This window comes from Centroberyx gerrardi, chromosome 13 (genome assembly GCF_048128805.1).
Source record: "Centroberyx gerrardi isolate f3 chromosome 13, fCenGer3.hap1.cur.20231027, whole genome shotgun sequence".
In the NCBI taxonomy this organism is placed as follows: Eukaryota; Metazoa; Chordata; class Actinopteri; order Beryciformes; family Berycidae; genus Centroberyx; species Centroberyx gerrardi.
In genome coordinates, this window is record NC_136009.1 from 27,247,752 (window position 1) to 27,273,775 (window position 26,024).

General features: G+C 43.5%; 1 protein-coding gene across 1 annotated transcript in view; it reads right to left on the bottom strand.

The window, feature by feature from the left end:
- Positions 1-26,024, bottom strand: part of LOC139910179 (nuclear receptor coactivator 2-like) — a 59,265-nt gene that overhangs the window by 15,012 nt on the left and 18,229 nt on the right. The window contains exons 2-10 of the mRNA XM_078287529.1: positions 18,643-18,753; positions 15,720-15,892; positions 13,145-13,248; positions 10,342-10,519; positions 8,720-8,908; positions 6,444-6,545; positions 5,449-5,589; positions 4,223-4,370; positions 455-1,724 (exon numbers count right to left, since the gene is read on the bottom strand). Of these exons, the coding sequence (XP_078143655.1) occupies positions 455-1,724; positions 4,223-4,370; positions 5,449-5,589; positions 6,444-6,545; positions 8,720-8,908; positions 10,342-10,519; positions 13,145-13,248; positions 15,720-15,892; positions 18,643-18,734 (2,397 nt within the window). The 5' untranslated portion in view covers positions 18,735-18,753. The remainder of the gene's footprint in view (positions 1-454; positions 1,725-4,222; positions 4,371-5,448; positions 5,590-6,443; positions 6,546-8,719; positions 8,909-10,341; positions 10,520-13,144; positions 13,249-15,719; positions 15,893-18,642; positions 18,754-26,024) is intronic.

The window sequence follows — 26,024 nt, forward strand, 5'->3', positions numbered from 1 at the left end:
GTCTTTACTATTATTCTAAAATGTGAAAAATAGCAAAAATAAAGAAAAATGTGTGTGTCATTTCAGCTATGAATGCTCAAAAGCCTTGTTCTTAAGCGTTTTAGCATGGTGATATATCAGCTCTTCACTAGACGTTTCTGTTGGATCTCTGCTCTAATTGGCTAGCTTACTCCTCTACATTGTGAAAATGTGACTTTTTTGTATTGTTTATGTCTTACATTAACAAATACAGGCCACAAGGCAGGAGGGGTGAGTCAATGTTTTTGCAGTTCCTACTGGTTGCTGATAGAGATCATAGATTTCATAATTTCCCTTTAAAGCCGCACTAGGGCATTTTGCATGTTGGCGGCCCAAATGGCAGCGAGAGGTTAAGTGTTTGAAGTTTTGAAAGTTTGGACTTCATTACCCAGAAGTCACGTAACGTTGACTATAATGAGTGATCATAATAACTCACCTGGTCGGCCATGTTGAATCCAGCTTCATGTTGCTCTGTCTTAATGTTGGATATCTTCAAGCCGTCGGCAGGTTCCATCTTGATGCCTTTCTCCTGGACGCCATTATCATCCTTATCCAACAGGTAGCGAAGCAGCGCGTTGTCCTTCTTTTTGGGGCTCCCCGGCTCCTGTTTAGCGACCAGCTCACCCAGGGCGGCCATGTTGTCCCCCGCGGCCGACTCCGGACCGATGGGGTCTTTTCCAGTAGCTTCAGCCGTTAGCTTGGCGAGCTCCACGGGCGAGGTGCTGTTCTGCAGCAACCTGTGCAGAATTTTGTGTTTCTCCTTTAAAGAGGTGGAGTGGTTGTTATGCCCCGCCCCTAAACCAGCCCCTGGCACCCCCCCGACTCCGCCCATGTGGTCCTTACAGTTCTGGTCGTCCCCCAGGGTGCCGTGTGGCGAGCAGGACTCAGCGTGTTCAGACTTGTTGGTGAGGAGCTGGAGGAGCTTGGTGTGGCCTTTGCTGTTCAGCAGGCGGTTCGGGGCGTCGCTGAGCTCCGCTAGCCGTCCGTTCCCCCCGAAGCCTTCTGGGACGCCGTCATTCCCCTCCCCCTGCTCCCCCTCCTGGTTCTGGGACAACACCGAGTCTTGCTGCTCCCCGAAACTTCCAAATATGTCGGCCTCCAAGCTAGCATTGTTCTTGGCTAGCTGGCTAGCATTGTTGCTGCTGTGAAGGGGGCTCTGGAGGCCGGCCGGGTCCCTGTCAGGTGACTGCCCCTCGGCGAGTCCCTGGGAAACCCCGTGGCCCTGGCTGAGGGCCTGCAGCGCGCTGAGGGAGCTGTTGCTGTACCCATGGCCACTTCCTGGTCCTGTGCTGCTGCATACCGACGCTGGGGAGTGGAGGCCGGCCGCCGGGGAGAAAGGGCCGGAGGGATGAGGGGGGAGGCGGGGGCTGCTGCTGCTGCTGGCCACCATGCCGGGGCTCTGGCGGTGGCGAGGAGACGACACGGCACCCTGGACCGCCGACGTGATGCTCGGGCTTCCCTGGGACGAAGGGCTACCCAGCTTGAGCGCGTGGCTGCTTCCCTGAGGCGTGGGCGCCCGGCCCGACGCGCCACCCTGACACCCGAAACCGCGGCCGGGGTGGTGGGTGTTGCTGCTGACGGTGGCGTCAGGAGACGGGGAGGGGCCACCCGCGCTGGGTGGGGTCATGGAGGACGCACCGCTCACTGCCTTGGCCATGGCCTGACCACCAGATGCGTCTGGGTTCATGCCGCACATGCTCTGCTCCCTGGAACAGAAATAACATTTGTATTTGTCAATCAAAATTCAATGTTTGTCATCCAGTATCACAATAGTACTCCTGATATCCGCCTATACAACATTTTAAAAATTAGTCGTATATAAGTCGTTAGTTGACAAAATGGCATTGTTTTTACAGATTAAATCCTTTATATATTACAGATATTAAATGATGAATTTCAGGTTTTTTCCCCAAAAAAAGACTGCATAGCATTTTAGAATAAGAAAAGTTCTTCAGTACGCTATGGATAGGCTAAATAACTGTCCTGTTCACCATTCCAGTCGCATCACTCATGCCATAACTCATAAAACAAAACAGATAGCAGCTCTAAAGTAGTGTACTCAACTAAGCAAACAATCACATAACAAGGCCTAAAGCTGGAGCAGAGAAAGAGAGAGCTTTAAACATGGATCGGCTTCAGGCTCACACCAAACACACAAAGCTCTCATTGTGCCGAACGCCGGAGCGACAATTTTGAATGTGAAACTTGTGTAAGTAAAGGCCAAGTTCACGCCGTTGATCCCCGAATGCTCCGGGTAACAGTCCTGGCATTGTTTTCTGACCGCTGTCCAATTCCCGACCCGGGACGGTCATACCAACGGCTGGACGTCTGTTGGGTCGCGGCCGGTCCCAGTGGTGGGAGGGAGGAATGGGGTACTGTAGACCGGACTGGCTGGTAGTACTTGTGTCAGTTTTGGTCTACACATATGGCAACGGTTCTGAATAACAGGCTCTTTGTTCCTAATCCATATTACAGTATCCCCTCTTTGTCCAAATCAAGAGGGAAACTATGTACAAACACTGTAAGAGAACATGTGACAGACACACAGGCTGATAGGAAAAGGCAGTAGGGAGAGATACACTGCAAAAAAAATATCCATTTTAGCCATTTAGTCTCATATCCTCTCATAAAATCTTGTAAAATTCTGCTAATGGGGGTGAGATAATGCCACTTGTTTCTAATGCAGTTACATTTAATTCTAATAATTTTCTATAAACAGATGTCACCGTCTTAAAACAAGGCAAATCACTCCACTAAGTATCACGTAAATGACGCTTGAATCAGGAAAATTCCTGAGAAGTTGATTTGCAGAGGAAATTAGGGGAATAATCTCACCCCACTGACAGATTTTGTGTTAAGCAGCTTGGCGCTTTGAGAAGGCGTGGCGGTCACGTCACATTTTGTCGCTTCAGTCAGGAAACTGAACTCCTGGCACAATAAAAACTTTACTTTCGGCTATATATTCCTTTATAGAGCTGACAAAACAGATAAACTAGGCTGCAGAGCAAAATGCAGCCTAAAAGAGCGAAAAATCACTGTAATATTCCGATAGTATTACTATAGGGACTTAGCGTGTCTATGGAGTTTATAGTGGGTATCATCATTCATTCACTCGGAAACTGAAATCTTGGTGCAGAGATCATATAATATGTTGATTTTCTGTCTTTATTGTGTATAGATACATACCGTATTTCCTCTAATATTGGCCCGGGCTTTTATTTACCTCAACTGCAGAGGGTACCAGGCCTTTATTGGAAGCAGGCTTATATTAGAGACAGGCCTTTATTTCTAATTCCCTCTGTTTGATAAGTATATTTGCTCATATTTTAGTACGAAGCCTCCTTGTTTTCTGATCTGCTTCTGTTGGGGTTCGTTAGGTAGACGTTTTTTTGTTACTGCAATGCATTACGATAATTACGGTAATCGACGACGGCACGCTCCAGAGACTTCCGCCGGCCGAGCCGTCTTGTGGCACTTGTACGCTACTACAAACTACAGTTACAAACAGGCACCAGGAGTTTACCGGTATCCACTGCTGTTTTTTCCTTTGTTTTTTTCCCCGGCCTGTATTTGAGGCCGGCCTTTATTTGTTCGTGTCGACCACGGCCCCGGCCATTATCGGAGACCCGGCTTTTAATTGACTACAGGCCACTATTAGAGGAAATACGGTACACCCACAAGTCAAAATAGCGTCTTTCCTTGTTTCACAGACACAACCAGCTTTGGGAAAAACTAGACAAGAAGCTTAAAAAAGAACGGCAGAAAATGCTGCGCCGCGTGCAGTAAAGTTTTTGAAAGCTGTGGGACAGACTGACCGACTGAATGAATTATACTAACTGCTGGTCACAGCCAAGAATAACATTTTAGAGCTGTAAAGAGCAACTTCACACTTTAGCGGCCCCAAGTGGCAGCTAGAGACAACCGGAAATTGAAGTACTTCATTACCCAGAAATCATGTAACTTGACACTCATCTGTGTACTCCTCGGACCTAAATGCCTCCTTCTTAGTGTCTGGTGGGGTGGAGGTGGTGAAGAGGTTCACCCATCATTGGTGAGTCCAGCTTTCTCTGGACAGAACGCTCAATCACTTTAATTTAGGAGACAGTTTTGTATTTCACAGCTTTAAGACTCAATACTGTGGCTTGGTAAGATGGATATTTTTTGCAGCGCAGTCAGAGGCAGAGACAGAGGCAGAGACCCGTACCTCTGCAGGATGTGCAGGGACATGTAGAGCTGCGGCTCGTTGGTGGCCGCGGATCGGACCAGCTTGCTCTTGGTGTGAGCCGAGACGATGGTCCCGTCCGACAGGGAGAAACGGTACAGAGGGCTGAACGCGTGGCCCTGCCTCAACACTGCAAAGACACAGAAAAGAAACGGATAAAAAAAGTTACACTTCCTAAGAATAAAACCCCAAACAGAGAAAGCAACGGAGTTAGATCAGGGGGTTTTCAATCATTTGCCATCAAGGTCCAAGAGTCTGCAGTTTGGTTGGAATGAAAACCTGCAGACTCTTGAGTCATGGTGGCGCATAATTGAAGAGTACTGAGCTAGACAGAAAACATGTAATTCTTCCTACAAGTAAATTCCCCAGAAAACAAAGAGTAATTGTGAAGGAAAGTTAGAGATGAACATATTCCAATTTGAGCAATTCCAAAGAATCGATGGTATTTCAAAGTTGCGAGCAATATGGTGGAAAACGTCCAGCATGGTGGGATGAATGCATTGTTCACCCCTAATCTATCATTGTATCCTCAAAGAAATTCTAAGGCACTGAAACCCCAACTTAACATAACTCCAATGAACCAGTACAAGACTATAGCTGTGCGTAGTGACTGTGGTTGTACAGGTCTGCTGGGTAAAACATCTGTTGCATCCTCGCAGCAAGGTGCGAGGTGCACAAATCAAAAAGAACCAAAGGAATTTAAAGAATTCAGTTTCTCTGAATTCAGTTACTCTTTGGCTGCAATATCCTTCATCACGCTCAGCTCCCAGATGTGAACATGTGGAACTGTATGAATGTGAAACAAGGTGCTGCTGAAAAATATCAGGCAAGATCGGCAAACGTTCCCTGGGTAAAAAAAAACAACCAGTTAATTCTGTTTGAATGTTGTGTTTGGACATTTAAAAACACTTAAAACACTCCAACAAGTTTGAAGGTTTGAAGGAGTTTAGAGGTTAGAGTGTTGTGTTTTTAAATGTCCCTAGATGAGCCCATAACATAAAGGCTTTTTAAAGTTTTTCAAAGAAGAGTGCCTTGGACTTTTGTTTCTTTCAGTTACATATTCCAAACCAAGGAGCACCTTCTTTTTCTTCGTCTTTTTTTTTTTTTACACTTTGCACCATTTTGTATCACTCTCTGTTTTTCTTCTTTGTTCCAGTTAAGTCTGTTATTTGTAGGTTGCGAGGTAAGGTCCGGGTCGTCCCACTCACCGTCTTGCTGGTGTTTCTTGGCGAAGGAAATCTCCCCGTCATTCTGCAGGTGGAACCTCTGGATGCAGCGCCGCACCAGGTCCTCCCAGCCCGGCTTCATGGACGCCCGCAGCAGACTGGTGTCCAGCGACGTGATCTTACCTGGACGGGTCGGAGATGGCACTGATGTTAAAAGGTTACTGTCATGCTTTAGATGTTCACCTGTTACGGAGCAGCAGGGCGGCGTATTGAGGAGACGACAAGCATCCATTTTCATTTTGAATTGTACAGTTTGGTCAAATAAAGTTTCAATTAAATAATAAAATCACACAGTGGCGAAAGAAAAACTTTACCGGCACTTCTGTTGATAAAAAATGAGCTTGTTAGCAATCCTAATGTAATCTGGTCTGTTGGAATGGGCTGTAATAGCAATACTAATAGTTAGGGACAGTGATCCGTACTAATGAGGTTCGACCAATGTGGTTTTTGAAGGCTGATACTGATACTGGATTTTTGGATTGAAGCTGCCAAGAGAGCCAATATTTTGTGCCAATTTCTTTAAATCCAATGATATTGGTGAAGAAAATCCCAAAAATTACAAGGATTCAGTGTTTCTCTCAGAAATGTTATTCTTATCGGGGTGGAAAAGCCTGTGAAAAAGTATTCAGTCCATGTGACACTAAAACTCTCCATGGAAACTCAGGATATAGAAGAAGAAGAAGACGAAGACGAAGAAGAAGAAGAAGAAGAAGAAGAACAACAACAACAAGAACAAGAAGAAGAAGAAGAAGAAGAACAATTTATTCATGCATACTTGTGTGGAATCGCATTAGAATAAATTAAGTTTAAGGGCTTCCCATAGACAACCAGTGTGAAAAATGGACCAATTACACAATAAATAAGTAACCAAGCTAATCCATCATATCAAAGGTGGACGACACCATTATATAACATATTGGAAAACTGCTGCATTGATCTACCACTACATATTAACAGTAGACCCCCCCAACCCCTACCTTGAAGGTCTTGTCGGGTGGTGAAGCTCTCGTAGCTCGGCATCACCGGCCTTTCTTTGATGGGAACTCTCCTCGCCACGCAGATCAGACAAGACTGGAAATCTGCATAGAGTACATGGGTTAAAATAATCATTCACCCACCTAACTGATCATTTGCCATGATTCTGACTCACTGACATACTAATCAAATATGAAATCATCATTGTAGTTGAGTTGAGTTTACTTATTTCCCTCCACAAAGGAACATTATTTGACTTTATCAAATGCAGCACTCTTAGTGGACGATTCATATTTGACACTATAATCACAATGAAACTAATTAGGACAACAACTACAATAATACCTACTGTACATAAAATAATTGTTATTTGTATAGCGGTTTTGCAAACAGCATTACAATGTGCTTCAGACAAACTAAATCTACCCAGACACCTGTTTCAAGTGAAAATATTACATCATGCATACAGTACTAGGCCTATATGAAATGAATTGTACTGAGGGGGAGAGATACCACAAAACAGCAGTGCGATCACAACTGTGACTGTCACAATATTCCCTTGGTGGCAGTTTACACCTCAAAAGGTGTGTGTGTGTGTGTGTGTAACTCTGTGCACTCTCTCTCTCTCGGGTGGTCTTGTTCTGGCTCCCCACCTGTTATACCATCAACACCTTCCTCATTAAGAAGGCAGCCCGTCTGCCTTATTCCCCTGTCTGTCTGTCTGTCTGTCCACCTGTCTGTCCATCTGTCTGTCCCTAGCTCTCAAATCTTGTTGGTATAAACAATATGCTGACACAAGAAGGTTTAGATACTGTATATATGTATATGATCTGAAAGAGAGACTTTACAAAATGATCAAAAAGTTAACATTCATCAGTTAATATTACTGTAAATGAATCATCAAAATCATAGATCTGAACAGCCCAACCCTGGTACTTGTCCCTGCTTCAGCCTCTAGTCCCAGCCCTCAACCCCAGCTTCAACCTCAATCCCAGCCTCAGCTTCAACCTCAATCCCAGCCTCAGCTTCAACCTAAACTTCCCCTCAACCTCAGCCTCAACTTCCACCCTAACCATACCCCATCCTCAACCTCAACCTCAACCTCAACCCCAGCCTCGACCTTATCCCCAGCTTCAAACTCAACCTCAGCCTCAACTTCCACCCTAACCATACCCCATCCTCAGCCTCAACCTCAACCCCAGCCTCAACCTTATCCCCAGCTTCAAACTCAACCCCAGGCTCAACCTCAAAATCCACCTCAACCTCAATATCCGCCTCAACCTCAACCCCAGCTTCAACCTCAACCTCAGCTTCAACCTCAACCTCAGCCTCAACCTCAATATCTGCCTCAACCAAAGCCCTAAACCTAACCCAGCTTCAACCTCAACTGCAGCCTAACATCTCCCATCCACCTTCTTCCACACAATCTGCCTCAACCCCTGCCTCAACCCCAATCCCAGTTTCAAATTCAATCCCAGCCTCAACCTCATCTTCAACCTTAACTTGCCCTCAACCTCAGCCTCAACTTCAACCCTAACCATACCCCAACCTAAGCTTCAACCTCAACCTTAACTCCAGCTTCAACCTCAACTTCCCTCCCAAACTGCAACCCCCACCTCAGCCTCAGCCTCAACCTCAATCTCAACCCCGAACCCTCAGTCTGTCTACCAGCCACCCTTCTCCTGTCAGGGCAGAGATTGGCAAAATATCTGGTTGGCGGAGGTCTAAAATTAGACTGTTAGACAGATTCCCTTCCCTGGTGTGTGTGTGTGTGTGTGTGTGTGTGTGTTTGGCTGTGTGTGTGTGTGTGTGTGTGTGTGTGAAGTTGAGATGGGAAGATGACAAAGTGCCACACACTAATTAGTCTCTCTCTGTGGATGGGAGGAAAGAGTGGAGGGGAGTGGTGATGAAAGGAGGACAGGACACAGGAGAGAGGGAAAGGGGGTGGAGAGGGAGATGGGAAAATGACAGAGAAAGGCAAAGTGAGATGTGGAAAGAGTGAGAAAGACAAAGAGAGAGAGAAAAAGAAAGAGCAAGAGAGATGGAGAAAGAAAGAGAAAACAGAAAGAGAAGAGAGAGAAAGATAAAGGGACAAACGGAACTAAAGAATGAGAAAATGAGAGACAGTGACACAAAAGAGAGAGAGACAAAGAAGAAAAAGAGCGAAAGAAGGAAAGAGAGAAGCAGAGAAAGAGCAGGAAAGGCAGAGTGAAAGATATAGGGATATGGAGGATATAGAGAGAGTGAGCCAATGAGAGAAGATGTCAAAGAGCTGTACCTTCCCCCTCCTCCTTGATGGACTTGGGCTCGGAGACGGCGAAACACTGCATGGTCTCGTACTTCTGCTGCGCCGCGTCCTGCTGGTCGGAGGCCGGCCGGGCCTCGCCGTCGCCGTGGGGATTGACCAGCATGCGACAGTTGAAGGTGTGGCTGTTCCTATTGGCCGAATCGCTGCTCCGATGGTTCACTGCAGGACGGAGAGAGGGAAGCCACACCGAAGAGGTTAAATTAGAAGCAGCGATGTAGCCTAGCATTAAGCAGAAAGGTGTGTAAATATAACCTCCAGTTAGGGATCATTTTTAGGCATCAGATACACCAATATAAATACCGCAAAACACAAAACTATCCTATAATAGAGCAGTGGTTCTTAATCCTAAGGCCCGCTGGTTTTCTATAGATAAGAATGGTGTGACGTTTCAAAGTGCCCCGCCCAATTTCTAAGGGCAAAACAATAAATCAGCATTTTCTGTGGTTTGCTTTTTCTGTGTTCTAATAATCAATGTGAAATGTATATGGTATTGTTAATTGCCCATAATCTTTTCACGTTTTTCAAACAACTGCATGATCATTATAATTTAATCATCTGGAGGTCACAAAATGCTAACAAGCTAGCTAACTTTCATGCAAGAGAGTTGTCATGTTAGCATTTTGAGACTTCAAAATGCTGTTGTTTGACAACTGTGAAAAGGTAACACCAAATTATTTACACCACATTTCACATCAATTATTAGAACACAGAAAAAGCAGCCACAGAAAAGGCTGATATATTGTTTTGATCATGCAAACTAAATTGGGTTTCGCATTTGTACCGCACTTTGTAGGTGTGGCCTTTTTGCTGCGTCATCGCCATTCTTATCTATTTAGATTACATTCATGTCCCAGGTCTCATTCGGCCTCTGATTACACCAGGTGAATGTAATTAACTACCAGGAAGAGAAGAAACCCAGCAGGGCTCTGGAGAACCCCTGCTATAGAGGCTTTCAGGTGACCTACGTGCCCTCTGGCGGCCATGTTGGAGGTCCACAGCTCTTGGCAACAACGGCTGAGAGAAGCTGATTGGATTTCTTCACTTACTCTGCTGTCTCACCAGTATGGCATAGGCACTTCTGTGCAGGTTTTTACAGGGAACTGATTAATTCGCTGATCCATCTGTTTGATTTTGTTGTTTGGATAATGTCTTGTTACTTGTCACGACTTTGTACTTGTTATTAACTTGTGACATAGCTAGCAAACCCAAGCATCTAGCTCTATCAATGTCTTGTTAACATGTCATTTGCATAGTAGCCAACATTGGGTGACTTGTGTGTGAACATTAACATTACTTGCTTTGCTAAATTAGCTTGCTGGTTTGTTAGCTAGCTAACAAAGCCAAAAACTCTTTGTTCAGGTTAACTGAGCTGACTCTTCTCAAGCTACAACTCAAAATGTTTTAGAGTAGAGACTAGGGATAAAGACAAGACAGTTTACTGTGTCACAGTAGTCTAACCTAAATTTGAGGACCTTTGTCTCATGTCATCCCTCTCTCTCCCAATCTTTCCAGTCTCTCCACTGAAAAAAGCAAAAAATGACCTCGCCCCCCCCCCACCCGACCACGCCCCTCCCCCATGTTGCGGTTCTCACCCAGGCTCTTGGGCAGGAGGTTCTTGATGAACTCAGCATGGTCTCCAACATGCAGCACGCTGTAGACGCTGGTGTTCATCAGCTCCTCCTGCTGGTAGCGCAGATACTGGCTGACGTTCTCCGACACAAACACCATGTTGCCCTCCATGTTGACCACGAAGAAGAAGCCGTCCAGGGCCTTGGGGGTGGTGAGGAGGGTGGGGGGGGTGTAGAGGGAGGGAGGAGGAAGAGGAGATGTGGAAGGAGAGAGGAGGGGAGAGGAGATATTGGGGAACGTTGTGCGGAGGGAGGAGGAAGAGAGTGGGAAGACCGAGGAGATGAAGGAAAGGAGACAAGGGGAGGGAGAGGAGGAAGAGGAAAGACGAGGGAGAGGAGGAAGAAGAGATCGTAGAGGGACGGAGGAGGAAGAGGAGATGTGGAAGGAGAGGAGGAGGAAGAGGAGATGGTAGATGGTAGAGAGGAGGAGGAAGAGGCAGTGGAGGCGAGGGGGGAGAAGAGGAAAAGGGAGGAGGAAGTGGAGATGGTGGAAGGAGAGAGGAGGGGAGAGGAGGAAGAGGAGGTGGTGGAAGGAGAGAGGAGGGGAGAGGCGATATTAGAGAAGGTTGTGGGGAGGGAGGAGGAAGAGGAGACAGTAGAGGGAGAGTGGGAGGAGGAAGAGGAGAAAGTGAGAGACAAAAGAGGGGAGGGAGGAGGAAGAGGAGACAGTAGAGGGAGAGTGGGAGGAGGAAGGTTGAAAGAGAAAGGAGGAAGAAGGTGTAAGGACAGTGGGAGGGAGAGGAGAGGAGGCAGCAGAGGGAGACGAGGGAACATCGAGGGAGGGAGGGAGGAAGGGAGGAAGAGGAGAGGGAGGAAGGAGAGAGAGTGGGCATTAATTAGAGCGTTAACTGAACCTGACTGGACTCCATGAGTAGAGGAGGTGAAACTTGGGTTCAAAATATATTAGATATTAAAATCTAAAAAGTATGGTAACAAATAAAATGCAAAGCCATGATTCAAGGTATTGCAGCAAACCTCTCTAGCAGTGTGTGTGTGTGTGTGTGTGTGTGTGTGTGTGTGTGTGTGTATTTTTCCCATTCCTGTCAACTCAGCAATTTCCACATACGCTCCGGCTGTGAATTGTCCCTTTGCCTGCACAACCCTCCTGCAGTATATCTGCCTGCAAACCTGCATAATTTTGGAGTAGAATAGAATAGAATAGAATAGAATAGAATAGAATAGAATAGAATAGAGTCCATTGAAACTTGGCTTGCCTGCAGTTTATCTATCGGACTCTAAGCAAACACCTCGGCCAATGTTGCGGCTGGTGAGTTGGGGCTATATATAGACTGGACTGTGTGTGTGTGTGTGTGTGTGTGTGTGTGTGCGTGTGTGTGTGTGTGCATGAGAGAGAGAGAGAGAGAGAGAGAGTGCGTGAGTGTGAGTGTGTGTGTGAGTGTGTGTGCATGGTGTGTGTGTGTGTGTGTGGTCAGGCTCCTCCCCCCTTTTTCTAATCTGGCTTTTCAGCGAGGTATTTATACTTACTCAGGTCCCTTGCTACGTCACCACACACACGCTTGCACACACACACACACACACACACACACACATACACACACACACACACAGAGTTGATGAAAACATTGACGCCAGCCAGAGGAAGTGTTATCTCTGTACGTCACTGCAGAGCCAAGCGCCATTTAAAGCCAGAAAGGAGCGAGTCACTCTACCTGCTACATGTGCCGGCCTGCATGTTTCAGACAGTGACACTCATAAGAAACACCTGCAGCCTCTCGCAAGACTCATTTCCATCACTACTTTACTACTTACACTACTGTGTGACTGCTGCGTCGGTGGCATGTTGGGTGTGCAAGTCAGTCAGAAGTAATGTATTTGCATGAGAGTCGACCCCGGCCCGGCTGGCTCGGTCCAAGATGGCGTAACGGCGGTGAATTCCGGCCTACAGCCCCATGTTGAGCTATAAGTTTATTTAACTAAAACGATTTGCATTAGTGTGTGTTGGGTCTGGACACCACAACATTCCTCCTCTCTGCTGAAACAGAGAATTCAGGATTCGTTTCGGCTTGCTTTTACTTGACCCCCTCATCTGTGTTTTGTTTTTATTTTTGTTTTAATTATTCTGTGCATTTGCCCTTGTTTATTATTTAGTATTTTCCTCTGCCTTCTTCTTTATTCAAGGCTCATATTTTTTATACCTTGTAAAGCAGTTTGCAACTCAATTTTGCTACGTGCTAAATTAATAAAAGTAAAAAAAAGTCTTTCTTATTCTCATTATTACCATTATAAGTAGGGTTTGACCAATACAGGTTTTTATAGGCTGACATTTTGTGCCGATATTCAGTATCTTTAAAGGTGCAACTAGTAAGATTTGTAATGCCCCATAGCACAAAATGACCATAATATACTGTATCTGCAGGGGTTGATAGTGTTGTTTATTAATACAAAGCAAATGACAATACAGTATTATTATTATTCCAGTATTAAGCAAAGTTATATATTACAGCTTCACTTTTCTGTTGGATCTCTGCTCAAATTAGCTAGCTTCCTCCTCTCTATTGGGAAAATGTGACTATTTATTATGATTTATGTGATTATTTATGTCAGTTACAGGCCACCGTAAGCTGTGACAGAGAGCTGTTTAATGATGTCGCAATTTCTTGGTTAGATTAAATTAAATTGGCATATTTGAGTTAAACTCTTGGTGTTGTTGTTGCGTGTCTCCAAACCAAACTCTGTGGCTTTGACCCTTGCAGCCCTTTACTTCCTAAGATGATAACAGAGGTGGGAGATCAGTCTCCAGACCTACCTCCAGCATCATGGGCCCCAGAGCGTCTTTATCGATGACGCCCTGTCCTGTGGACGAGACGTCGGCCTTCTGCACCTCCTCAGCGTCGGTCGCTGGAGCTTTTTCTGTAGAAAGTAACAATCAGCTTTTAAAACACTAAAAACTTAAAACACATTTCTCTGTAGGGAGGAACAAGCAGATTTCAACACTGGAGAGGACAAGTCATGGTCAGCTGAGTTTGTGTTTTAGAATTGAAATTTCTCAGTTTTCAAAATGTCCCATATAATGACCCAGTATCTGTGAAAAATCCTGCAAAGAAATAGCATTTATAATCACAGTATATTTAATTAGCCCCTCAAAAGTCATTGGCATTTCTAGCATTAAATCACTTATTTAGAACACATTACTCTATTAGGAAGGGACAAACATCTTATAAATCAGTTCTTAAAACACAACCCTAATTTAAACCATAACTCTAAATCCAATCCTAATTCTAATTTGGACCCTAAACCCAAGTCCTAGCCCTAAACTAACCTTAACCCTAATCTAAACCTAATTAACCTTAAACCCAAATCCGGAAGCAGCCCCTTAAAGAAGTGAGGAGCAGCAAAATGTCCTCACTTTGTCCTCTTCTTTTTATTCTTGAGAGGACATTTTGCTGTCATAAGTATAGAAATACAAGAATACACACACACACACACACACACACACACACGTCCGTCAAAACTCTGTCAGACTGTGTCATCACATGTTGCAGTGGTTTGTTTAACCAGTTAGAATCACTGACACTGAGTCCTCTCTGCAGAAGCTGTCACAGCCGCAGGTTTGACTGCCTGTCATGACACGGAGAGCAGGTATCATTGACACCATAACAATTACAGCACCCTCTCTGCACTGTACCATGTCTGCCTGGCCACATTAGAGACTCGTTCCCAGTCTGGTCCCCGGCCGCACCGCTGGACCTCTAAGCCTCCCGTGGCCCCATTAGGCCACATAGCTCACATTCCTGCTGTGGGACCGGAGCTGGACAGAGTCATCAGCCGTAAAGCCTGTCACTGGCCGTCATGCCGGCTAACAAAGCCTTAAAGCTGCAGTACGCAAACTTTTTTCACATTCAAATTATAAATGAATACATTATCAGCCTGCGTGTCCAGGCCTTAATCCCCCCGTTTGTCTGACATTAGCTTTTCAATGATGTTTGGGATGTTTTGAGGTGTAAACTATTCACTGTAGACTTTTTATTGCACTACATGGAACTATTGGGTCCTTTACCAACTATTTTTTAAGGTGCATGTTGAGGTGATTTGTATGTCTACTGGTTTGATTTTATTTACAGGTTCTAGGTTTTTTTTATTACGTGGGTTTATTGTAAATCCTGTCTGAAAACAAAATCCCCCTTATAGAACAAGTGTACAGGACAAGTCGACCAATATGGTAGCCAGCTGTCCTGACTCTGTGTGTGTGTGTGTGTGTGTGTGTGTGTGTGTGTGTGTGTGTGTGTGTGTATGTGTGTGTGTCTAGCTGAAAACAACAGCTGGAAAAGCAGAGTGGTTCAACATGTGGACACCGGCTGGCCGGGCCAACTGTACAACTGGTAGGATCCAAGAGAGAAGAAACAAGGGGAGGAGGGAGGGAGGGAGAGAGAGAGAGAGAGAGAGAGAGAGAGAGAGAGGGGGTGAGAAAAACGAGGGAGGGAAAAGAAAAGAGTGAGAGAGCAAGGAGGGAGGGAGAAAGAGAGGAAGAGGAGGTAGGGCGGACGAGAAGGAGAAGGAGGTGAGGGAAAGTAAGGAGAGAGAGAGAGAGGAGGCAGGGAGGGAGGAAGAGAGAAAGGAGGAAGGGAAAGGAGGAAAGGAAAGGAAAGGAGAGAGGAAGAGGAAGCATGAGAGGTGGGAAAAGGGGAGAGGCAGAGGGATGGAGGGAGAAAGGACAGGAGAGAAAGAGAGAGTATAGGCTTTGTGATCATAAGTTTAAAACTGAAAGAGAGAGAGAGAGAACAAATCTGCCTACTTTCCTCTGCATACTTACATCATATTGCTCAGAGTTACATAAGAACCTTCTGCCTGAGTCTGCAGCAGCCTGTCTCTTCATCATCATCACATACATTATCACTATCATCTTCATCATCATCATCATCATCATCATTACATAGTCTGTCCGCACGACTCATCTGCTTTCCACAGAGTGTGACTGACAGGATGAGTGTGTGTTAACAACACATTTACAATTTACATTTTAGTCATTTAGCTAACGACAACTAAGCTGACACTATCTGATTAGTCCTTATGTGGTAAACCCCACCCACCTGGTGCTCCAAGTAGGATAAATCACACTTACAGTTTGTTTTCTTTAGTCTGAACCATAGTTACTTTGTTGCATTTTTGCATTTGGTTTGTTTAGGTTCAACTGAACCAGGGCTGCTGTCACCTTGCTTTAATTTCTTTGATTGATTGTTGATTTGATCTGTTTTTGTTTTTGAATCCTTTGTAAAATGCTTTGTAAATGTGTTTTGAGAAGTGTGATATAGCTAAAGATTATGATTATGATTATTTAGGGGGATAAAAAGCAGGACACAGGTTGAACCGAACTCGATCCTCACCCTGCTCCTTGATCTGTCTGATCTGCTTCACCGTCTCTTTGAGGATGGCACATTTGTCTGGCTTGACGTTGAGGTCGTCCATGTCGTTGATGTTGGCGAAGATCAGCTCGGCCAGCTCCTCAATGTACTTGTTCTCCTGCTCCCGGTTCCTCCGCTCAGTGCTCCTCTTAGGGCTGCAGGGGGGGGGGGGGAGAAAAATGGGGTCATAATAATATTAATGGAAAGAAAGACATGAGTGTCTCCGTTCACACTGTAAACAGAGTGAGGCTGAAGATGGGATCCTAAATATCTTCCTATTAGAAATGTGGATTTTCCAAAGTTTAGTAACAGAATCAAGGCATCCAAGCCCTAACAGATACAAATGAAAACTGGATTAGGTGAGGAGAGCAGAGCAATTGATATTCATGCAAATTTTGTATATTTATGTCACAATATCCAGACTAAAAGATCAATATGGACAAAGAATCGAACAGAATTCAGCTGGAAACCCTGAAAGATATTGTTTTTTTGTGTGTGATTTTTTGATTCATCTATGTATAAAATTACTTTTATTTGTGTACTTTCTATATGAATTGTTATTAATATCCATGAATGCTTTTGGAACACAAGTGTACTGATCATGCTACTAAAACCATTGTGACTCTGATTCAGGAAAGAGAGGAGAGAGGGGAGAGCAGAGATGAAAGGGAGAGAGAGAGAGAGAGAGAGAGAGAGAGAGAGAGACATTGGTAAGATGAGTCGCGAGGCTCTTGTAGGTCGATGGAGAAAAAACGCTGCCACAGCACTTTGTGAGACGGCAGTTTATAAAGGACTAACAAGTCGTCGTCCTTTCGTGTTGGAGAGGATTTATGGAGGTTATAGTGAGGATGTACTGAGGTTATAGTGAGGATGTACTGAGGTTATAGTGAGGATGTATTGAGGTTGTAAATTAGCTGTGTGCAGGGCTGTAGTACGGAGTCCGGACTTGAGTCCACGTTTCAGTGGACTTGGACTTGTCTTGGTCTTGGCCACTACTGAATGCGGACTAAATTTTTTCTACCTTTTCTCAGCATATCTATGACTTTTCAACAGATGTAACATGTTTTTTTTCACCTCATCTCCAATAAAATGATTGGCTAGCTTCATGCATTCCAATGCACTTTTCGTCCTGCCAGCGGATGTTGAAAGGTTTAACACAGAGCTCGTCTGCAGGCAAATCTACATCTCTGTTCATCCAGAGAAAATGAAGAAGCTCCTTAAAGTCCCCATGAAATGAATTCCCCTTACCTTTACTGCCTGGAAAACAGAGAGTCTTTAATGGTGACCTCATGCTGCACCAGTAGGCCTAAATTTAATATTCCAACCAATGAAACCATCACAGACTTTTGAACAATCCCGGCCCTCCACCCCTCCCATCAAATCAAACTGCCTTTCTCTCTCTGTCTGATATCCCATTGGTTTAGACTTTTGAATGATCCCTCGCTGCATTATGTCCCGCCCCAACGTCCTGTTTCAACAGGAAATACATCAAATCAAGGAAGTAAAGATGCCATTTCATGGGATCTTTACTTATCATTTTTGCATTTAGAAAAGCATGTATCCTGTTTATTGCTTATTTTCGTGTTGGACTTGAATAGTCAGTCTTGACTTGGTCTCGACCCCCTTTGCACTCAGTCTTGACTGGAACTGGATTGGACCTGGTCTTGGATTCTATTATGGTGGTCTTGACTACAGCCCTGGCTGTGTGTAATGAGGATATAATGAGGATATACAGATCTTGTGTATTTGCTACGTGTGCTGAAGTTGTAGGTTGTGTGGAAGTTCTGCATTGATGTTAGAGTGAGGTTGTGGTGAGCTTGCGTGGAAGTTATGTAATGAGTTTATAATGAACATGGCTCTGTGCTTGGGTTGTGGGGAGGATGTGTTGAGGTTTTACGTGAGAATGTGCTGTGGTTTTAAGTCAGGTTGTGTTGAGGTTTTAATTGAGGATGTGTTGAGGTTTTAAGTGAGGATGTGTTGAGGTTTTAAGTGAGGATGTGTTGAGGTTTTAAGTCAGGTTGTGTTGAGGTTTTAAGTGAGGATGTGTTGAGGTTTTAAGTCAGGTTGTGTTGAGGTTTTAAGTGAGGATGTGTTGAGGTTTTAAGTCAGGTTGTGTTGAGGTTTTAAGTGAGGATGTGTTGAGGTTTTAAGTCAGGTTGTGTTGAGGTTTTAAGTGAGGATGTGTTGAGGTTTTAAGTCAGGTTGTGTTGAGGTTTTAAGTGAGGATGTGTTGAGGTTTTAAGTGAGAATGTGCTGTGGTTTTAAGTCAGGTTGTGTTGAGGTTTTAAGTGAGGATGTGTTGAGGTTTTAAGTGAGGATGTGCTGTGGTTTTAAGTCAGGTTGTGTTGAGGTTTTAAGTCAGGATGTGTTGAGGTTTTAAGTCAGGTTGTGTTGAGGTTTTAAGTGAGGATGTGTCGAGGTTTTAAGTGAGGATGTGTCATTGTTTTAAGTGACTGTGGAGAGGTTGCATTATGTACCATGGTTAGAATGACAATGTATCGAGGTTACAGTGAGGATACACTGAGGTTGTGTATGGGGTATATGTATTGAGGTTATAATGAGGATGAACTGAGGTCAAAAGGTGGATGTATTGATGTGTATTGGCTATGTGTATTGAGGTTACAATTCGGAAGTCTTGAGGTTATAGGGAAGGACTGTATGTGTTGAGGTTATAGTGAGGATGTATAGATGTTACAATGAGGATGTATTAAGACGAGGATCAGGATGTATTGAGTCTATTAGCAATCTATATTGAGGATATAATGAGGATGCATTGATTGTTGTGGTGATGTTTGGAAGTTATGTACTCAGGTTATATTGATGATGCATTGAGGTTACAGTGAGGATGTATTGAGGCTGTGTGTCAGATGTGTGTCAGATGTGTATTGAGGTTGTGGGTCTTCACCTGGGCTCCAGGAGGTCCGGCTGACAGTCTTTCCTCTTCAGAGACTCTCCCCCCCTGGGAGGCTCCGGGGTGTTTTCCCCCCCACTGCTCATCTTCAGAAAATATCAGCACCTACAGGGAGAGAGAGAGAGAGAGAGAGAGAGAGAGAGAGAGAGGCAACATTTTAAAAAATAAATCATAACTGCTATTACAAACTTATTCTTGGCTGAAGTTATTAGCTATTCTAAAACCTTCTTTTACAAAATAGTATAATTTCAGACTATGTTTTTGTTTCTGAAATATTGTTCCAGTGACCATCAGGTAACAATTTGCTTTCAAAATGCTGTTCAAAAAGCTGTTGCACTAATTGTACGTCACTCTGGACACCCTGGAGTGTCTTATCCTATATGTCTTATAACAATGTCTGCTAAGTGCCTAAGTTATAGCATTTTAGAATGACACTCCTCCAAACTATTATTACCAGAGGCCAACAGTAGAAAATGTTTGTAGGCCTACTTAGAGAATGCAAAAACAGTTGTCCCACTGTCCAAATAAGAAGTCAAAAATGTAAAACAGCAAGACTGGAGCACTTTGGGAATTCACACAACCTCAAGCTATCCAACTTTTCAAACTGTTAATTGTTAAACGTCCTTGAGTCTTCCGCTTTTTATTTGAAGGAGATAGACTGGGAGATAGATTGGGAGAGAGAGAGGGGGATGACATGCGACAAAGGTCCTGGGTCAGATTTGAACCCAAAATGTTGCGTTTACATGGTACACACCTTAGACCACTGAGCCACCAGGACACCCTAGTCTTCCTCTTTTTTGATGTGCAAAACAGTATATCATATGCCATTTGGTGGATGCTTTTAAACCACAGTGCCATGTAGTACGAGTGCTGCAGCCACTGAGCTGAATGAGGAATGGAGCCGTAAACCCTGGCAGCAGTACTCTACTCACTGAGCTACGCATGACCGCAGCATTACAAACACACATAACTGATTCTGCCAAAGAAGTGTACAACCTGTTTGAATCCTGCATAATCAAACAGGGAGTGAGCTAATGACAACAATCTACCATTGTCATCTCCCTGCAGGGAATATGTGGGAAGCCCACTGGGAATAAGCGTCAATATTTACCTCAATTAAAAAAGGACAGTTCCTGTATGCACGCAGAACTGACTCTCACATTTGCATTTTTGGCATTTAAGCTGATGCTGTTATCCGGAGTGACTTACAATGAGTGCAAAAGTAGAAAAAGCTTCAATTCCTACATCAACAAATAATACAAGCAGCCAGTAAGGACAATTAACAATATTCCGGCGACCTTAGAAGGACCATGTAAGATAAAGCAGCGTTAAGGAAAGAAATAAGAGAACTAAAAGCTGGTAGAAAGAGTTTTTTTTTTTTTTTTTTTAAAGAAAACTCCCATTGGCAGCTCCCTCTGACATACAGACTGTAACAGCATATGGCCGCCTTGTGGTGCTATGGCTGTCTGCCATAGACACAAACGAGTAAACTCCTGTTTATTTACTGATTTTTTTAACTGTCTTTTATTTGATTCATAATGTTTGGCAAGTCAAGACAAACTCTCTTAGAAGTGGGATTTCATGGGATTTAATGGGATTCAATTCTGTGTCCTGTCATTCCAATTCAATTCCAATTCACCATGCTTTCTCTATTCAGTTCATGAATGGACCAAACCCTGTTCCACACACTGATGAATCCACTTTTACAATCCAGTGCAGTATCGTAGTTAGTGGCTGGGCAGCGGGGCTTTAAGGCCCTTCAACAGGCCAACACATCACCTGACTGTTACATAACAGCCTGTCTGGAGGCTGGAGGCTGATACTGAGCAGATGAAGGGAGGAAAGAGGGAAAGAGACAGGGAGGGGGGAGACAGAGAGGGAGGAGGGATGGAGAGAGAAGAGGAGAGAGAGTACAGGGAAGGTAGGAATGAGAGCGAGGGTGGAGGAAGAAGGGGGAGGGAAAGAGAAGAGGAAAGAAAGAGAGAGATCGGTATAGAGGTAAGAAGGCAACCGAGGGAGAAGGAGGGGAAGAGGAGAAGAACGGAAGGAGGAGGGGGAAACACAAAAGAGATATATGAAGGGAAATCGGGAAAGAAGAGAGGAGGAAAACAGGAGGAAAAAGAAACGATGGGTTCACTGGTCCGTATGCGGAGTAGAGGGGAGAAAAAGAAAAGGAGGGGGGGGATAAGAAGAAAAGAAAATCTGTTGCTTTAAATGAATAATCAGGCCTGAGGATGGGAGAGACGATGGCCCAATTAAACCACATGGGACGGAGAAGAAGAGAGGAGAGGAGGGAGGTGGATAGAGACGGGCCAATCTGCTCCTACAAACACTATTTCTTGTTTTCACCTGATTTTCTGCATAAAAGTCATAATCCTGCCTCTCCAGTTTGATACAGAAACACTAGTCATCTTCTTTCACATTACTTAAAAGCAATAATCTGCAACACTTTCACATAAATAAATGTCTGTTTTGCTACTCTCTATCACCAATTGCTCGTGTCTGGGAGCTCTTTCCTGGAGAAAGTGATGCGTTTTATGTTTCCAGAACATACAGAAACAGAAGAAGAAGAACTGGGTAGTTAGCATGAGCAGCGATAGCCACCAAAAGAAAAGAGAAACTCAAACTGCATCAACAGAAAATCCAAGCTCCGCCCACTCTGTTTGATTGACAGGTGATCTCTGGGAAGTGCAGTGAAGGTTTTTCTTATTTAACCATGACCAAAACCTGAAGCCAAACTGGTTCCTAAACTTAACCAAAGTCTTAGTTGCCTAACCCTGATCTTAACCAAAGTAGTTTTGCTTGTCATTAAACGTGAAAATGCCACGTATCTTAGTATCTTAGTATCTTAGTATCTTAAAATCGAGGTTTGGCTATTCCCAAGCAGAAACTAGATTACTATCCAATTGACCTCAAATTCAGTGCAAAAAGCTACAGAGAGCCACTGGCATTTGTGTTGTGAAATTACAGCAAATGAGATATTGGTTTAGTTTCATATGTTCTACGAGTTTTGTTCCAAATTGAAATATCCACGATTTGTAAAGAAGACACCTTGACTTTTAAGATGGTTACATGAAAGCAAAATTTATTAAAGTATATTTAAGCTATTAGCTTTATAATTTTTTAAAATATATTCTGCTTCCATTAGTTTGAGGATGGTTTCGTAATATTTTTTTTTTAAATATTCAGTTATGAAGTTTTGGAGCCAAACCCTCAACATCCTGATTCTGTAGAGATAACATGGACAGGAAATATTCCACATGCAAACCACAGACCACAGAGCAGGAGACGGCACTCGCAATGTGTTGTTGTTGGTGGTGTAGCGCCGGAGGGCTAGTCAAACAGATTTCTGGGTAAACGGCAGGCGGCAATGTGGTTCACCATTAACCTGTCCAAGACAAACATTTGCCATCCAGCTAATACAAATAAGACTGTTAAAGTTGTCTGTTATCTGTCAGAGGTAATTAGTCAGTTTTTGTGTTTGTGCCCCGCTACCTTGCCACGCGTTCACAATGCATGTAGCATGAGAGACAATGTAGTGCCTTCTTTGTTTATTTATTTATTTATGATGTAATGGTCTCTTTTATTTATTTATTTATTTATTTATTTATTTATTTATGTATGATGTAGGAGTCCTGTGCAGCCACAAAGTTAGTACTGCCTGTCATAATGTTACATTGTTTTGATGAGTTATCATAGCTAGCTAGCAAGTGCTACTTCCTGTATGTAGCATTACTCGAAAAAATAAACAGGGAGGCTCGCAGTGTGAACGCACAGGTGAGGTCGCTCTTGGGATTATGGGTACTTTGGTGATGCCATCAGTTTACAGCTGCAGAAATGCTAATGTTAAACCAGAGGTGGGGACTTGTCACATGACTTGGACTTGAGTCACAACTTTAATTGCTTGAGACTCGACTTGATGCATGAAGAGAAGACTTGAGACTTGACTTGACTTGGGTTCTGGTGACTTGGGACTTGACTCTGACTTGTACTTTGATGACTTGAAAAGGTTTCTAAAGTCTTGACTTGAGATCTTGTGTTTGTGTAAATGACTCAGATTGAAAGTGATGAGATTTGTTCCAGCGGACGACTGAATTTAAATTCTGTTTTCTGAATTTGTATGGAATGATTGAATTGATTGAAGTTGAAACTGATTATAGAAATCAAACTCATGATGCTCTTACCAAGTTTTTATCCTATTAAAACCATATTGCATTGAAAAGTCCTAGATATTTAGTTTTCTTTAAGATATTAAATTGATACTGGACTCTTGATTTGTTCTGACTTGACTTGCTGTTCTACATTTAGACTTGAGACTTGACATTAATGACATGGACTTGACTTGGACTGTCTGACATTTTGAAACTCAAAACATCAAGTTATCTCTTTAAATGAGTAGCGGTGATGGAGAGCAGGTTGCTATTGGTTACGATGAGGAAGCCGATGTTGACATCATGTCGATTAGAGATGACATCATCGTGAGAACCCAATTGGGTGACCTCACGAGTTGATGAAAGCCTGCTTGGCTGAATGTTTCGATCAATCTCAGAGGTACACACACACACGCACACACGCACACACACACACACACACACACACACAAAGACACAGTTGGTGACCTCACAAGCCTGCTCGCTTAAACGTTTCAATCAATGTCAGAGGTAGACTCAAACGTGCACACACACACATACATTTGCACAGACACACATGTCCTTATAGACACACACACACACACACACACACACACACACACACACAATGAATTAACACTAATGTAGCCTGCGACAAAAGCCTATGCCCTGCTCAGCCCGATACTAATGCAATCAGAGGAGCCAAGAGCTTCACAAAGTAAAGCCATTTAAAAACAATTTGAGCTGGGAGAGAAGAGGCGAGGCCAGAGGGTCAAACCAGCCATTAAGGAATTAAAGCAGAGGATTGATCACAGCCTGCTTAAGTGGACTCTCTGTCTCCAGCAAAAAACACCGCTCCTCTTTTTCTTTGTTTTGGCTTTGAGAAAACCAGCGGCTGCATGATGAGGCGTTCAGGGGCGTGGTTTTATTCTGTTTACTTGATCGCCAAGACACTTTCTGTTCATTTTCTCTAGACTTGTGCTTCATGTAGTGTTTTAAGTAAATCATTACCACATTATTTTGAGCCATAAGTATAATTAAACAAACAAAACCATCGCTGTGAAGCCTGGTCAGCCTCTATCAGCCTCTACTCTGCGTACTCCATAGTTTCTCCACCCGGTGGATCTGGAGGGAAATCTGCTGGATCGCTTTACGGCACAAAACAGGAAGAGGTTTCTATCAGCAGATGGTGGAAGGAGGGAAAGGAAGATGGAGAAATCACTTCCAACATGTTCATCCTCTTCAGGGAAGGCAAGAGAAAACCTCTGACCGAAGAAGCAAAGATCCTCTTTGCGACCGGAGGCAACGGGGTTTGTGGGAAATCTTTTAATTTTGGGAAACACCAGCAATAACAACACCACAGTCATTTTGACCATGGTCTCATTTGTTTACGGTAATATCACTATTATATACTGTATTTAATTTGACAATATATTGAAGTTTAAAAAATACTACACATAGCATCTTTAGCATACTTTTTATTCATACATTCTATTTGACTGTACATGTCCAAGTGTTGAAACGGTCAGTCGCTTATGTTTATTTAAGATAGAGATAAGATAGAGATCTGTCTCCTTCTACCCATAAACCCTTGTGTTTTGAGGTTATTTCCTGAAGCTGATTTGGATTGCGTTCTCACTCCTAACAAACTGCATCTCAGTTCCCTTCGACCAGGTCCGATCGAGACTCGCATTTTCAGCCGCTTCAGAGTTTGAATAATCTGCTTGAAACCTGCTTGGTGTGAAAGCAGCTTTAGACCCACAGTCCTAACTCCTGGATGTGGACTTGCTGCACCCAGGTCCCTTGACCCATATAATGATAGGATCACTACAGAAAAAAAACAGAGCTCAATTCCAAGCAAGACATTTACCCTTGGGGCATTTAGATGATGCTTTTATCCATAATGACTCACAATAAGTGCAGCAGTAGAATAGGAGTCGACTCTTAGATCGACAACATTAAAAGAGTACAATAAGGAGAGCAAGAGTCCGAGCCACAGCGCCCGGACAATAGAGGTAACAAAATATTCCTGCGACCCAGCAGTGATCACGCACTGTATGATAGAGAACTTCTGGGTTAAGAAAGAAATAAGAACCAGGAAATAAAGACCGCCCCCCCTCCCATGTTCCCTCCACCCAGCATGGGGATATTTTCATGGAAAGCTTTCCCAGGGAGCCGCTCCTGGCAGAGGGAGAGAGAACTGGTGTTTCGAAGCATTTAGCACTTTAGAAAGGAGCTTAAAGGTTAAAGAAGCGGGCTTATGACTGGATGGTCGCCTGTTTAAATCCCCAGACCAGTGTGGACAGTGAATGACTTACATGCGATACATCCACTTAATATAAAAACATAGGGATGGGACGATATATCGAAATTCAATATATCGTAATACGAAAATGTGACAATCCGTATCGTGAGGCAGGAAAATGAATCGCGATATATTCTCCATGTTATTCTGCTGTAGTAATCACAGATGAGACGCTTGACCATCACGGTTTCACAAGCTCTCCATCCAACTTATATTATAAGACAGATGTAGGTCAGGTTGGAAGATAGAGGTGGGAAAATTATCTCTTAGCTTAACTAGACGCACGCTACTATTTAGCCTTTAATTACGATTGCCTGTTTATCTATATAGTCGACGATAGCGGTGTGTTGTTTTCCTGTTTCTGCGCTTCCTTAGTGATTGTTGTTCATCATCATCATCTTCTTCAATGCTTAACACTTTTGATTCTCAGGTCTACAATCGCTGGTAACACGTTATTTTCCAGGTCCACAATTTTCTAATAATTTCCTACAAAGGAACTGTTAATTTCTTAGGAAGTTTCTTGGAAAAAAACATGAAATTATGTGCTAATTATAGGGAAAATAGAGAAAGAGTTCGATGGTAGTTGGTAGTTGGTAAGTACCTAATTTCTTTTGGAGTTTCCAAGACAGAAACATGAAATTATGTAGTATAAAATTAGCAATTAGAGGAAGGAATTCAACAAATAATTTATCTCTATTATTTTTCCAATAAATAGTTCATCGTTTTGCAGTTCTTTCCAGGAAACTCCACCAAACAGACTGCTCACATTACATTTTCATTTCATGGTTCTTTCCAGGAAATGAAAGAAGGAATGAACAGCTCCTTTCTAGGAAATTATGAACAAATTGTGTAATGAAGCGTTACCCAATTGCTGATACATGAATATATTCAGGGAACAGGAATATTTTTTTGCTCCTTCTGCTGTTGTTTTGACCTTCGTG